General features: G+C 56.7%; 1 protein-coding gene across 1 annotated transcript in view; it reads right to left on the reverse strand.

The window, feature by feature from the left end:
• UBE3C (ubiquitin protein ligase E3C) overlaps nt 1–1,474 on the reverse strand; it is a 92,722-nt gene extending 91,248 nt beyond the window's left edge. The window contains exon 1 of the mRNA XM_079150687.1: nt 1,175–1,474. Within this exon, the coding sequence (XP_079006813.1) occupies nt 1,175–1,240 (66 nt within the window). The 5' untranslated portion in view covers nt 1,241–1,474. The remainder of the gene's footprint in view (nt 1–1,174) is intronic.
• Nucleotides 1,475–13,267: the final 11,793 nt, after the last annotated feature.

Genomic DNA, 13,267 nt, shown 5'->3' on the forward strand with positions numbered 1-13,267 from the left:
GCCTGGGTCAGGACAAGCCAGGCACTCCTGACCACAGAAGTCACAAGGTCCATCATGCAGGGGTGACATGGCCTCCAAGGTGGTACGTGCTACTAGCTCCACAAGCCAGTGCACAATCTTTCTACGTCCAAATCTGTCAACTAGAAGACTGGGTCCTGGGGTTCTTTAAAGTCCCCAAGGGCAGAAACCCTGTTCTGGTATGCAACTGTCATTAGCTCCCAAGCCCTTCCAACTCAACCATGCCTGAGAAACAGGACGTGGTTCCAGTACCTAGCTCTGTGCAGCTACTTCCACAAATCGCCATCACGGAAGCCTCTAAACTCTGAAGGTACCCGTGCACTTCTGTCCCACCTGGGACAGGTGCCCTTCCACTGCCCTCAGAAACCATCCTGGCACACGAAGCACGTTCTTACTTGGACTTGAAACCCGGCTCGGGGTTAGAGCATCCCGGCCGCTGAGTAACGCAGACGACAAGCTAACGCCAGGCGGGCAGGCCAGCAGACTCCCTGAGCCAGCAGGCAGCCAATTAAACTCGGCGCAACTTTGCAAACACGGCAAGCACAGGACCGCACTGGCTCCGGTCCGACGCAGGGGCGGAGCAGCCGGGCAGAGCCACCGGACGCCAGTGGCTGGGGACGCCCAGGACTCCCTGGCCGTCATGCAGGCGGACGCTGCGGGCCGGGTGGACACCACCGGGCCGGGGACGCGGAGGGTCAGAGTGGACACCTACTTCGCGGTGTGGGGGATGGTGCCGGCGGATGGGAGGTGGCGGGCCAGAGCGGACGCAGCGGGTCTGGGGGACGCAGGTGGACGCCGGGGGCTCAGGGTGGACGCGGCAATGCGGGGGGACGGTGGGGTCAGGGTGGACCTCGGGAGCTCAGGGTGGACCCCCGGGACTCAGGTGGACGACGGGGGTCAGGGTGGACCTCGGGAGCTCAGCGTGGACCACCGGGGCTCAGGCTGGACCACGGGGGCTCAGGTGGACGCGGTGGTGCGGGGAAACGGTGGGGTCGGGGTGGACCACGGGGGATCAGGTGGCCGACGGGGGTCAGGGTGGACCACGGGAGCTCAGCGTGGACCACCGAGGCTCAGGCTGGACCACGGGGGCTCGGGTGGACGCGGCGGTGCGGGGGACGCGGGCACCGCTCGGCAGGCCCGGCGCCGCCGCCCTCACCTTCCTGCTCGCGCCGCCGAGCGACACCTTGGGCCTCGTTTTGAAGTCCCCTTCGAAGCTGAACATCTTCGCCGCCTATCCCATCTGCGCGGCCCGGGGGCGCGGGCGGCCTCGGGCGGGTCCGGCGGTGTCTGCGCTGCACACCCTGCCCGCGGGCGCGCGGGCGGCGAACCTGCCGGCGGCCCCGGCTCCTGCCTGGTCCACGCCCGCCGCCGGGCCGAGCGAGGGGCGCCGCCGCGCCGCTGACCCCGCGCCTGCACCGCCGCCGCCGCCGGCACGGAAGATGGCGGCCGCCGCGCGCTGCCGTGCGCGCCCCCGCGAGCGCGCGCGGCCCCGCCATCGACGGCGCGGCGCTCCTCCCGGCGGCCCCCGCGAGCGCGCCTCCGCCATCGACGGCGCGGCGCTCCTCCCGGCGGGCCCCGCCTGCGTGCGCGGCCCCGCGAGGCGCGCGGGCGGCCCTGGCGGCGGGAGCGCCCGGCACCGGCGGCGTGGCGCGGCGGCGCGGGGTCGCGGGGTCGAGGCCCGCGCGTTTCCGAAGCCGACGCTTCGGTCCGCTCCAAGGCCGTCGGCCCCGCGCGGCCTGGCCCGGCCGCTGGCCTGGCCCGCGTCCCCGAGCGCGCGTGTCCCCAGCTCGGCTCCTGCTCGGAGCCCAAGAACGCGCGGCGGCGGAGCGGCCGCCGCGGCCCCTAGCGAGCGCGGCCCGAGCAGAAGCTGGAGGGCTGGACGCGGCGCGGCGGCGGGCGCCCGGACCCGTCCCAGCACGGCAGGGGCGCGGAGGCCGAGAACCTGACGGACGCCCCGGGCGGACAGCCGCCGCCCAAGCCGCCGCCCCGCGTTCTTAGCGGAGGACCTGCAGCCGGGCCCCCGGGCACCTGCCCCGGCGAAACGCAAAGTGCCCTCTGTCCTCTGCGACTCGCGCTCACAGCAGGGCAGCCCCAGGGCGGTGGCCGAACGGACTGTCCGGGTGCCCCTCGGCAGTGGGCAGTGGGCAGTGCGGCAAGAGGAGGGTCTGCACACGCGGCCGCCCTTGGGTGAGGCACGTGTGCACACTGAGAGCGGCCGCTGGACTCCGTGGTCACCCCACGTGCGGCTTCAGGTGCCCCCTGTCTACCGCTCCAGAACGTTAGGAGAAAACTCGGAGCGGCAGGACGGAACCCTGCCCCTGTCCTCCCTTAGTCACTGAGGAGCCGACTGGACTAAGGGATCAACTGTGGCTCAAGGACTTGTGTTCAGGTCATCCTTACTTTACTTATGTTAGCCCCAAAGGGCAAGATGGCCAGAGAGAAGCTGCGAAGTGCCTCCTTTAAGTGGAAAGGTGCAGGTTTGCCATAGCTGTGTATGTGTGGGAAAAAGAGCCTACGTCAGGGTCAGTACTACCCACAGCTCAGGCGGCCATCCAGTCAGGATATGTTCCCTCAGTCGGGGGGACTACTGGATGTATAGGTCTTCCTTGTATTTCAATTATACCTCAATAGAATTGCTTTAAAAAAATGATCCAGAACTATCGGTGCACACCATGCCAACACAACATCCTGGTGTGGCTATCGGGCCCTGCTGATTCAGGGTGTACTGCGGAAGGAGACCGGAAGAAGGGTACAAGAGACATCTCTACTGTTTTGCAGCTTCTTGGGAATCTCCATCTCAAAATAAGAATGAACCTGTGTATGTTTACTGTTGGTTCTGTGCTCTGGGAAACTCAGATTCAAATCTATCTACCCATGCATATGTGCAGAAAATCACACGCACACTTCATACCTTCTACAACTCGGGTTCTCAGTGTTGAACAAACCCTCATGTCCTGTCACACTGTTAGGAAATATTTATGCCTCTTATTTTTGCTTCCTTTCTTCTCTTGCTTTGCTCCAAATGAATGTAATATATATTTTGAGCTGTTGCTTATGGAAGTTTGTGAAACCTTCCTGATGTATCTGAAGATCATCTCAGAAAACCAGAAACTTACAGATGTTTTTTGCAAATTGCAGGAGAAAAAGGAAAGCTGCTTTCACCAGGAGGCCCTTTGTCCATTTCCTTCCTCATGTGCTGTTTGTACAAATAAATTCAGAGGCAGGATCTGTTTAAAAAAGAAAAATGCTGGCACGGTGGTGCACACCAGTTAGTTCCAGTGGCTCAGAATCCTGAGGCAGGAGGATGGCAAGTTCAAAGCCAGTCTCAGCAAGTTAGTAAGGCCTAAGCAACTTAGACTGTGTCTAAATTAAAAGGGCTGTGGGTGTGGCTCAGTGGCTAAGCTCCCCTAGGTTCAAACCCTGGACTTCTTTATGGTGCTGTTATTTTGCCTAAGAGTTTCCTAGTTTTAAATGAGAGCACATTCTCCCCTTTCCCCAAACACTTTCTTCATATGTACCAAACTAAGTGTGCTTTTGGGAGAAATGGGCTGCACTGACCAGAAGCTGCTCGGAGCCCTGTGGCATGCTAGTACCTTGATGTACCTCAGCATCCCCTGTTGTCTGACGTGCACACGCAGGGACTTTCCTCCTGTTACCACTTCTGCAAGAATGCTCTTGCACATAAGCGTGAGTCTTTGCTGCAGGGTGAGCCCTGTAAGGTGGCCTGGCCCATCCGGCATGTGGCAAGGTGCTCACCATCCCTGATCACCAGGGAAGGGCAATCAAAACCACATGAGGTGCCTCACACCAACAAGGAGGGCTGTCTTCAAAGGCAAGGTGAGCACATGGAGGAAGGGAGCCCTCGCACCGCCACTAGAGAAAGCAGAGGTAGGCCTAAAAACATTGGAAGCAGCCCCGTGTGATCCCGAAACCCCACCCGGGTGCGTCAGCACCTCGGAGAGATCCGCCCGCCTCTGTTCCTTGCAGCTGGCCGCCCACAGGTGAATGGATGCAGTAGCTGCGTGCTCTCACCGTAGAATAGCAGTCAGCCTTAGAAAAAGAAGGAAGCCTTTCTCTTGCAACACCACCAAAGGACGGGAAGACGTCGAGCTGGCGAGATGCTCCAGAAGGCAGAAGCTGCTTGGTCTCACCTGAGCATGGAACCTGGACTGTTGAGCTCCCAGAGGCTGGACGGAGTGGGGTGGGCGCTGCAGGTCCGCAGGAGCAGAGCCTCGCAGCGCTGGGTGCGTGGGGGACACCATGAGAGGTCTCCTGTTAACAATAGTGGGTCCTAAGTGTTACCACCACAAAAGGGAGGACATGAACATGTGAATCAGCTTGACTACAGTCACCAGTTCATGCACCTTTAAATACAAATAATTGCAATTTTTAAAAAATTTAAACATCCTAAATTCCCCACCCAATAAGTGGCATGGCAGAGTTGAAGGGTGTGCATGCTTAAACTCTGGTAGTTTGGGTCATTGCTACCCACAAAGTATATACCCACCTCTCCTTGGGCATCATCCTGGACCTGCCAGTGAGCAATGTGGGTTTGGAAATGGGTCCCAAGAGAACATTCACCAAGTTAAGGCCACAGCCATTGTGCACCCAAGGCTGTGAACTCCTTCCAGGAAGTCCCTTGCTATTCCAAATCACCTCTGGCCACCATGTCCACAAGAGCTCATAGGAAGGGATACGATGAGATTAGCAATCACACTACAATTCTTCAATAATAAGACCCCAAAGACACTACCGTAAGTAAAACTGTAAGGAAACAAACAGAAGACTTGCAAAAGTGGGGATGGTGTTTCTGACCAGGGAGCACAGGAGTCTCCCAGTGACTGCAGACAGCTCCTCAAAGGGACTGGTCTTCCCGGGATGTTACTTCCTTAAATGCAGATATGTTTTAGTATATGTTGGGTATGACAGTTGTAATGATAATAAGATTCTTTTAGAAAGAGAAACTTCTTTAATAAAAGGCCAACAATAAGATGCTCTTAATCCAAATATAGTCTATTTTCATCACCATATTCCAGGGAAAGTTAAAACTCACAAAAACATGAAGTCATTTGTGCAAGATTAAAGCCCAAGATAATTAAAATGTGCAAAAGCAAACAAAGAGAGATGGAGAGTTCAACAGCAATTTATGGAGATATCAATATTGCACTTGGACTAATGGATAGAAGTGGGGCATGGTGGCACATACCTGTCATCTCAGTGACTCAGGAGGCTGAGGCAGGAGGATCACAAGTGAGAGGCCAGCCTCAGCAACTTAGCTAGATCCTGTCTCAAAATAGAAAATGAAAAGGCTGGGGGTGTGACTCAGTGGTTAAGCACCCTGGGTCCAATCCCTGGCACCAAAATAATAATAATAATAATAACAACAACAACAATAATAAGTAGAAGCAGACAGAAGATCAAGGAAGATGCTCTAAATAGCACTAAACACAACTAGGCCCATCACCAGCATGGCTCCTTCTTAAGTGCACGTGGAAGCTCTCCAGGATGGACCAGACGTTGGGCCATGAGGCCAGACGGGGGAAACGATACAACCACAGTGGGAGGAAACCAGAAATCTACGTGGGGGAAATCTGGGACACTCACATCTGTGTGGGCAGCTCACTCCTCAGCTGCCAGTGGGTCCAAGAAGTCGGGAGGGAGGCCAGTAGCACCTTGAAGGAAAATCGAGGCAGCCCACCAAGTCGCTGCAGGGACTTGAGGAGAGCCGGCGACTCGGCTGCCCCGAGTCTCTGTGCAGCCAGCCAAGCCAGGACGGGCACGCCTGCTGCCCACACCAGGGTGGGAGCAGTCCCTGCTGCTCTGCTCTCCTCCGGGAGACGGCAGTCCAGACACGGGGCCTTGGAGCCAGGCCCGATGCCAGGCCCTCGTTGAGGCCCCTCCTCCCCTGCCCCAGGTTTCCAGCCTCCTCTGCCCTTCCTGTTCAGTCTCTGGCACCTGGGCCGACTGGGTACAAACTGCCCGTGATGTCAGCTTCGCAGTGGCTCGGGGACAATTTCAAGTCTATGCTGGGTCAGCCTTGGCTAAGGTGTTTTCTGTGGAAGTGCATCAGCCCAGGGACAGCTGGGAATGTTCAGCCCTCACAGCAGGTTTGTCACCAGACTCTGCGTGGGTGGGACGGGTCTGCCCCCTCGGCTGCCCTTCTCGAGCTGAACAGAGTGGGCGATTGAGGCCATGCTGCCCCGCACCCTTGCCCTCTGCCAGGAGGGCCGCGCGGTTCTTATAAGTGTGGCTCATCTGCTCAGCAGGCTGTGGTGCACATGGTCCATGAGGCTCTAAGCTGCTGGAAGCCAGGGCACTGCCCACACCGGTGGCAGTTGCATAGGGCCACTCCCCCAGGAGCTGCAGTCACCCTCTGAGGCCAAGATTGTATGGCCCGAGATGACCATCTTCCTGTGCTGCCCAGCTGTGGGACGCTCCTGCCTGTGCTGTGAGCCACTGCCGCCCCCGAGATGCCCCTGGTGAGCCTGACCCCTGGGAGTGCTGTTGCCCAAGGATATCGCCCAGGCCAGCCTGGACCACCTTCTCTCTCTCTCTGGCTTTAAGGAGGGAACCCCTTACCCCTTCTTATTATTTTATTTTGAGACAGGGTCTCACTGAGCTGCTGAGGCTGGTCTTAAACTTGCAATCCTCCTGCCTCAGCCTCCCAGGTTGCTGCGATTCTCAGTATGTACCGCTGCACTGGCCTGCATCACCTTCCCTAGGCATGAAATTTTTCCTTATGGATCTCTGTTGGGCTCCCATTTGCAAGATGAATTTAGAATTTAAGTGTGGAAAGCAGGAAGTGGAACTGGACACACGGGAAGGAGATCCATTTGAGCAGTGGCCTGAGGGGCCAAGGATGCAATAGGAAAAGTTGCCGGAGGCCCAGCTCTTACAGAAGCTCTTGCTGCTGCCCGAGACAGGCTGGAGAGCCAGCAGGCCAGCCAGGCAGGACCCTGAGCAGAGGCCAGGCTCTCCCTGGCCCCATCTCTGTTCTCCGGAAAGGACGTGGGGCCAGGTGTAGTGGCACGCACCTGCGCTCCCAGCAACTCTGGAGGCTGAGGCAGAGGACTCAAGTTCAAGACCAATCTCGGCAACTTAGTGAGACCCTGTTTCAAAGCAAGACATTAAAAAAGGCTGGGGACGTGGCTCAGAGGGTAAGCACTCCCCGGTTCAATTCCTGGTGCCAGAACAAAAGAGTGAGGACCAGGGGGTTTTGCTTAGCGCTGAGTGTGTCTGCCCATCTGCCACAATGTCACAATTCCGTTGTATAAATGGCCTCGTTATTCTTCAGTAAAACCTTATTTGTTCTGTCAATTGCACATTAAGCAATATTTACAAATATCCAACTTTCAGAGGAAAATAAAACTTAAGGTGTTTTCTCTGACTAAAACATTGTTCAGAGGGAGGGGACGTGGGTCCCCACCCCTCTGTGCCTCTCCTGACTGTGTGACCTTGTGTAAGTCGTCTGGCTTCAGTGACTTCCCGTCAAGGGGTAAAGCACACCTGCAGAGGGTGCAGGCCTGGCCCAGACACGCTCTGGGCACCTGCAGTTTGGAGGTACAGACACCAGAGAGGCTGGTGGGTCAGGCCATCCTTACTGACACCCAACACCCAGTCACAGGGAGCACTGCAAGCGAAGACCAAAACCACTCGATAGTCAGTAATATGGAAACGATCGAGTCCCAACCCTGCTGTTAACGTGCACCCACGCCATTTCTGTGCCCCACACCATTGTCATTTTCAATCATTTAAAAAGGCTAGGCCATCAAGTGTGTGTCTGGCAGCTGTATGAGCGTGGAGGCAGGCAGCTGGGCTACAGATGCTCCACGTTGCTCGCGGGATGGTCAAGGAGAAACCCTCCCCAGAGCAGGGCCCGGGCGCCAGGCCTCAGAGCGCTGGGCTGTGGAGAGTCACCTCCGTCTGAGCCCCCAGAGGGCTTGAGGGCTGGTGCACAGCGAAGGCCGCCCATGGGGGCCACACGGCCTGCTGGGCAGACCTCCCCTCCCTCCCAGAGGGGCCCCAGCAGCTACCTGGGATCACCCACCTCCTACAGTGTGGGAACTGAAGCTCAGAGAACCAGGCCAGGGGTTCCAGCTGTGAAGCTGGAGAGCCAGGACTCGAGTCCAGTCTCCAAAGCCTGGTGTTTCCCCAAGACACACTGCCGCCCAACCTGCAGGCAGCCAGGGTTTAATTTCTAGCACCTAGATGAGGCTTCACCTCGAGGACACCCATAAAACTTTTTTTTTGTTTACTCTGGGGGAAAAAAATCGCTGTAAAACACACTGATGTCGTAAAGACAGCATTGCAGAGAGCACTCCACTTAAGTACTTTCTGATAGTTAAACATCAAGGCCACAGATGCTGCCAAAGAATGAGGACATTTTATTTAAAATTACACTGGCGCAAGACCATCAAAGCGTCCTTAACAATTTCATTAAACTGAGATACAGAATAGTTAGGGTAGTAAATCTCTTCCATACACGGAGTTCATCTGAGAGCCACAGGGCAGAGGCAGTGAGCCTAAAATAACCGTGGGCTGCAGAAGCCCAGGCCCAGCAGAGGCCAGGCTGAGGGCTCGTGTGTGGCCAGGCCACTGTGGGAGCTGGCCACTAAAGGCATGGCTGAGGTCTCCATGCCCTTGCAGGTGGGAACAGGCATGCTGCCTGTGTGCGGATGGAGAGAGCTAGACCTGGCAGTTGTTTTCATACAGGTTTGTTGTTATTCAGGTGTGGTAAGGCCAGTGGGCAGGCCACAGCTGCCACTGGAAAGGCAGCTTGCTGCTCAGGGCTCCTGGGGCCAGCGGGTGGGGAGGGGCATGCAGGCCCAGGACCACACGAGAAGCACTGAGTGGTCTGGAGGCAGAGGGAGGGGGCCCAGCAGCTTCTTCACTGTGGCTTTTGGGAAGGAAGGGGCCAGGCAGGGTGGGCAGGCCTGCACTGGCCAGCCTTGGGGCTGCCCTAGGGGCCTCCTTGCCCTGGAGTGACGAGGCTGAGTGGAGAGTGGCCCTGAGTGTGATAACCCGTAGAGGAGTGGGCAGGGCCCTGGTATGGTGGCCAGTGTTCACCAGAAGGAACTAGCCAGCCCTGGAGAGGCAGGCCCTCCAGGATCACACTCAGGTGCAGTCGCAGAGCCTCAGACACAGCAAACAAATGACACGGTTAACACAGCATCAGGGACTTGGGGCCAAACCTCTGGGCCCCAGCTGCAAGCAAGCCAGGTGCCCTCTGAGACTGGTTCCTTGTGCATAGCCCAGAGTCGATGAAACCTGTTTTAGACAGTTTGTCAAAATGCCAGCATCGTGTTCGGCATGGCGTAGGGACTCCTAAACCTCAGCGGGGTGGACCTCGAGTCATTTAAAAGGTCCAGACACTCTGACTCTCCCTTCAGGACTCGCCGGTGCCTCTCCTGCAGCTGCTGTGGGGTGAGGACTCACATCAGTAGGTCACGAAGCCCCCGCTGCTTCCCGCCTGCTCCTTCTCTTGGCCCCTTGCCCTTTAGGAAGACGCCCCGTCAGCCTGGAGAGGCACTGGTTGGCTCCAGAGACGGAGGGGCAGGAAGTTGTTTAGGCCACGGAGTCGGATCAGACACAGACGACTCAACCACACTCACATGGAGGGCTGCTCACTGGTGACCGCTGAAGTCCATCCCTCCAGGTCACCAGCTCTGTGTGGGCATGGCAATTCAGGCTGCTTGGATCTGGTGGCCCATCTTGGTTTCTGCACTGGGGACAAGGACACTGAGGGCCTCGGGTGGCAACTGGATGCTTTGTCTGCAAGTTGCACACTGTACTCTCCCTGTGGCCATTGACTGAAGCTTGTCCCACAGTCTCTAGAATCACCTGTCGGCCAGGAGATAAAAAGGAATGGATGTTTAAAAGGGAGGAAAGGCGGAGGTTGGGAGGGAAGGAACAGGCAGGATGAAACCAGGAGACTGCGACCCGACCCGCCTCTCGGCTGAGCTGGGAGTCAAAGGTGCTCAGCAGGCTGAGGAGCTTTCCACCCTCAGGAGTGTGGCCGGCTGATGACAGATGAAGTGAAGTCCTGCCTAATGGAGCAAATGCCCTAGAAACTTCTGCTAATGGTGAGGGATGCTACCAGGGGTCCTGCTGCCAAGTGCCATCATAAACTCATTGGAAAGCCAGGGAAGGGATCGATTTTTAAAATTTATGACAAAATACTTCAGACGCACAAAACGACTAAAAGGATAAAATATCAAGTTCCAATGCACCCATTACCCAGCTTAAAACCGAAACCTGTCCTCTCTGACTGCTCCTGCCTCCCTTCCCTGGAGAGGCGGCCCGCTCTGCTCGCACCCCCAGACTCGGGAAGCCGTGGCGGTGAGACTTGCCATCTGGATTTAAAGGATCCGTTCACCAATTTGCTTTTGAATTTCAGCCATCCACCAAGAACAATAACCTGCACTTGCACAGAGCTTCATGGCTTCCAAAAGGCTTCTGCTTCTGCTTTCTCATTTAATCCCAACAAGAACCTACACAGTCGTCAAAGTAAGAAAGCCAGGCAGTACTAAAGGAGGGTCCCCCTGTGCAGCCTCCCTGCCACTTCCCCCTCGGACCTGGGTCTCCCATCTTGCCAGCCCAGCATTTCTCAGGTGCCAGAATCAGCCTCAGCAACCTCGGCTTTGGACCACGTGGCCATTAGACTTTCACCATCATACAGGGCTTTCTTTTTTCCTAGTAACAAAGATTTTGTGACCACGTAGAAGATTTTTCAATCACTCCCTAAAAATGACCAGAGAAAACTATCCAACTCCTCACTCCCAGGACCTCGCCCTGTTGAGGAGTGAGTCCGTGGCCAGGGCTCAGGGGAAGTCCCCTTGCTTCCAGCTGCCCCAGGAAATCTCACGCCCTCCCCTCTTCCCCTGGGAAACCCGACTGGGGGAAGCCCAGCTACCTGCAGGGGTGGTGATCCACCATCAGCCATCAGATCAGCGTTCTGAAGAGGGCAGCTTTGAGGTGTTCCAGCTGCAGCTGATGAAGCAGAGACAAGCCAGCACAGCTGCCAGTCAAACTGCAGATTCCTGGGTAAGATAAAGGTCGTGCTGTGCCTCCAAGTCCTGGGGATACCTCAGCCGAGAAGGACAAACTAGGAGGGATGCACCCCATGACTCGCAGGTCCGGGAGGCAGAGGCCATGGGGAAAGTGTGACTGAGCGACCTGCAGGGGTCAGCAGGGTCCTCGGGTCTCGCCCATCCCCACTCTGCTGCTCCACAGGCAGAGCCGCTGAGGCTCGGCCCACCCTGGGGAGGGAGAAAGCAAGGTTCTCAGCGCCCTTCCAGAGGGGCTGGCAGAACCACCCTCCACGGGTCTTGTGCTGCCTTGAACCAGTCTGGTCAGCGAGGGAGCGCCAGTGCTGACCGGTTAGGACTGAACCAAGTGAGAGGTTGAGGAACACCCGCCTGGGGGACAGGCTGGAGCCCGCCCACCCCAGCTGCTCGGACAGGGGCACACGAGGGCCACACCTAGAGGAGACCCTCGTGAGCCCTCGCCCCGTCTTCCGTCATCCTAGGTGCTGTTTTACTGAAACATAAAACTCCTTACAAACTCCCGATCTTAAAGCTCCCTATGCAACCATGGAAGTGAAACAGTCACAAGTCTGGAACAAACCAACGGAGGAAGCCCTGCTTCCAGGTCAACACTGCCATGCCCTGCGTGCTGGTCAGCGGAGGCCGGTCCCGGCTCCCACGGGGAATGGCCCGCCTGCCCCGCCGGCTTCTCCTAGGTCAGCGCCTTCATGTCTGCTTCTGCCTTTCTGCCTTCAATTTCGGCCTTTTTCAGTCTTTTCCTTGATTTTCTTCCTTCTTTTTTTTGGCACCGGGGATCAGACCCAGGGTCCCCTTCTCCCCATGCTTCTCTGAGCTGCTTTCCTTCTCCTCGCACTGGCCACCGGCTACTTGCTTGTGCAGTTAGCTCTTGACACATGACCTTCGACACGCTGCGGCATCACGGCCACGTTATTATGGAGGGGGGTTTCAGGTCCCCAAAGCCCAGCCCCCTCCACCTTCTGCACAGGGCACGTTGTCAGGCTTTGGCTCTGGACTGAGCCCTAGTGTCTCAGCGCGTCAAGGCTGTCTCCCACACAGCGCGGTGCAGGACGAGGCTTTGGGAGGTGATTGGACATTGACGTCTCTGACCCCAGCAGTGGATTAATCCACTGGCAGCTGAGCAGACTCCTGGGAGGATGGAGATTACAGGCAGGTGTGACATGGTTGGAGGAAGTAGGCCACTGGGGGTGTATGGTTTGGACATGAGGTGTGCCACCGAAAGCTGGTTATGCAGGAACATTCAGAGGTAAAATGATTTGATTAGTTTAAATGGACTGAGTGGAACTGTAGATGGGAAGGGCGTGGCAGCAGGAGGTGGGTCACTGGGGTGCAAGGGTGCATCTTCCCCGGGCCCTCCCCTCTCTTTCTGCCTCCTGACCCCGCCACGAGAGAGCAGCTTCCCTCTGCTGGGCGCTTCCGCTATGATGTGCTGCCTCACCTGGGCCCAGAGCAATGGAGTGGCTGTCTGTGGACTGAGACCTATGAAACCCCGAGCCCCAAACAAACTCTTCCTCCTCTAGGTCGTTCACAGTGGGAAGTCCACCCAGTGTTCTGGTCACTGTGAGATCACCCAGAGTCTGTGTTCTCAGCACTGTGACTAGCTGGCGTGCCTCACTGCTGATTCAAGTTGTGCCAACAGAGTCCTCTGGGACCATGGAATATTCTGGCTCTGCACTGCCCAACACAGGAGTCACCAGGCACGTGGCTACGAGAATGTGTGTCCGTAGCAATTGTGGAAATGAATTTCTGATTTTATTCAAATTTAATTTTAAAGAGTCATATGTGTCTTGGTTATCATGCTGGACAGCACAATAAATCTGTGCTCTGACTATATGTCCCTCCTCATATTCTTATTTACCTGCAGCTAATACCTGCCTCGTTTTTACATGTTTTTCCTTTGACACTTTTACCCAAGCTCTTCCTAGCCCCTGATAGCTCTCAAAAATGCTTCCCAACGTGTTCAATGCCTTTGTCTCATTCCTTTTATGCTGCTGTAACAAAGTACCTGAGACCAGGTAGTGCATAAAGAACAGACTTTCATTTATTGCAGTCTGGCAGGGGGTAAGTCCAGTCAGTACTGGCATCTGGTGCCAGCTCACATGAGGTGGAGGGCAGAGCACAAGCCCTCCCATCTGTGAGGGCCGAGTCTGGAGCTGGCCTCCTGAGTGCCACGGCCAGTCCCTTGC

This window comes from Sciurus vulgaris (assembly GCF_902686455.1).
Source record: "Sciurus vulgaris genome assembly, chromosome: 8".
NCBI lineage: Eukaryota > Metazoa > Chordata > Mammalia > Rodentia > Sciuridae > Sciurus > Sciurus vulgaris.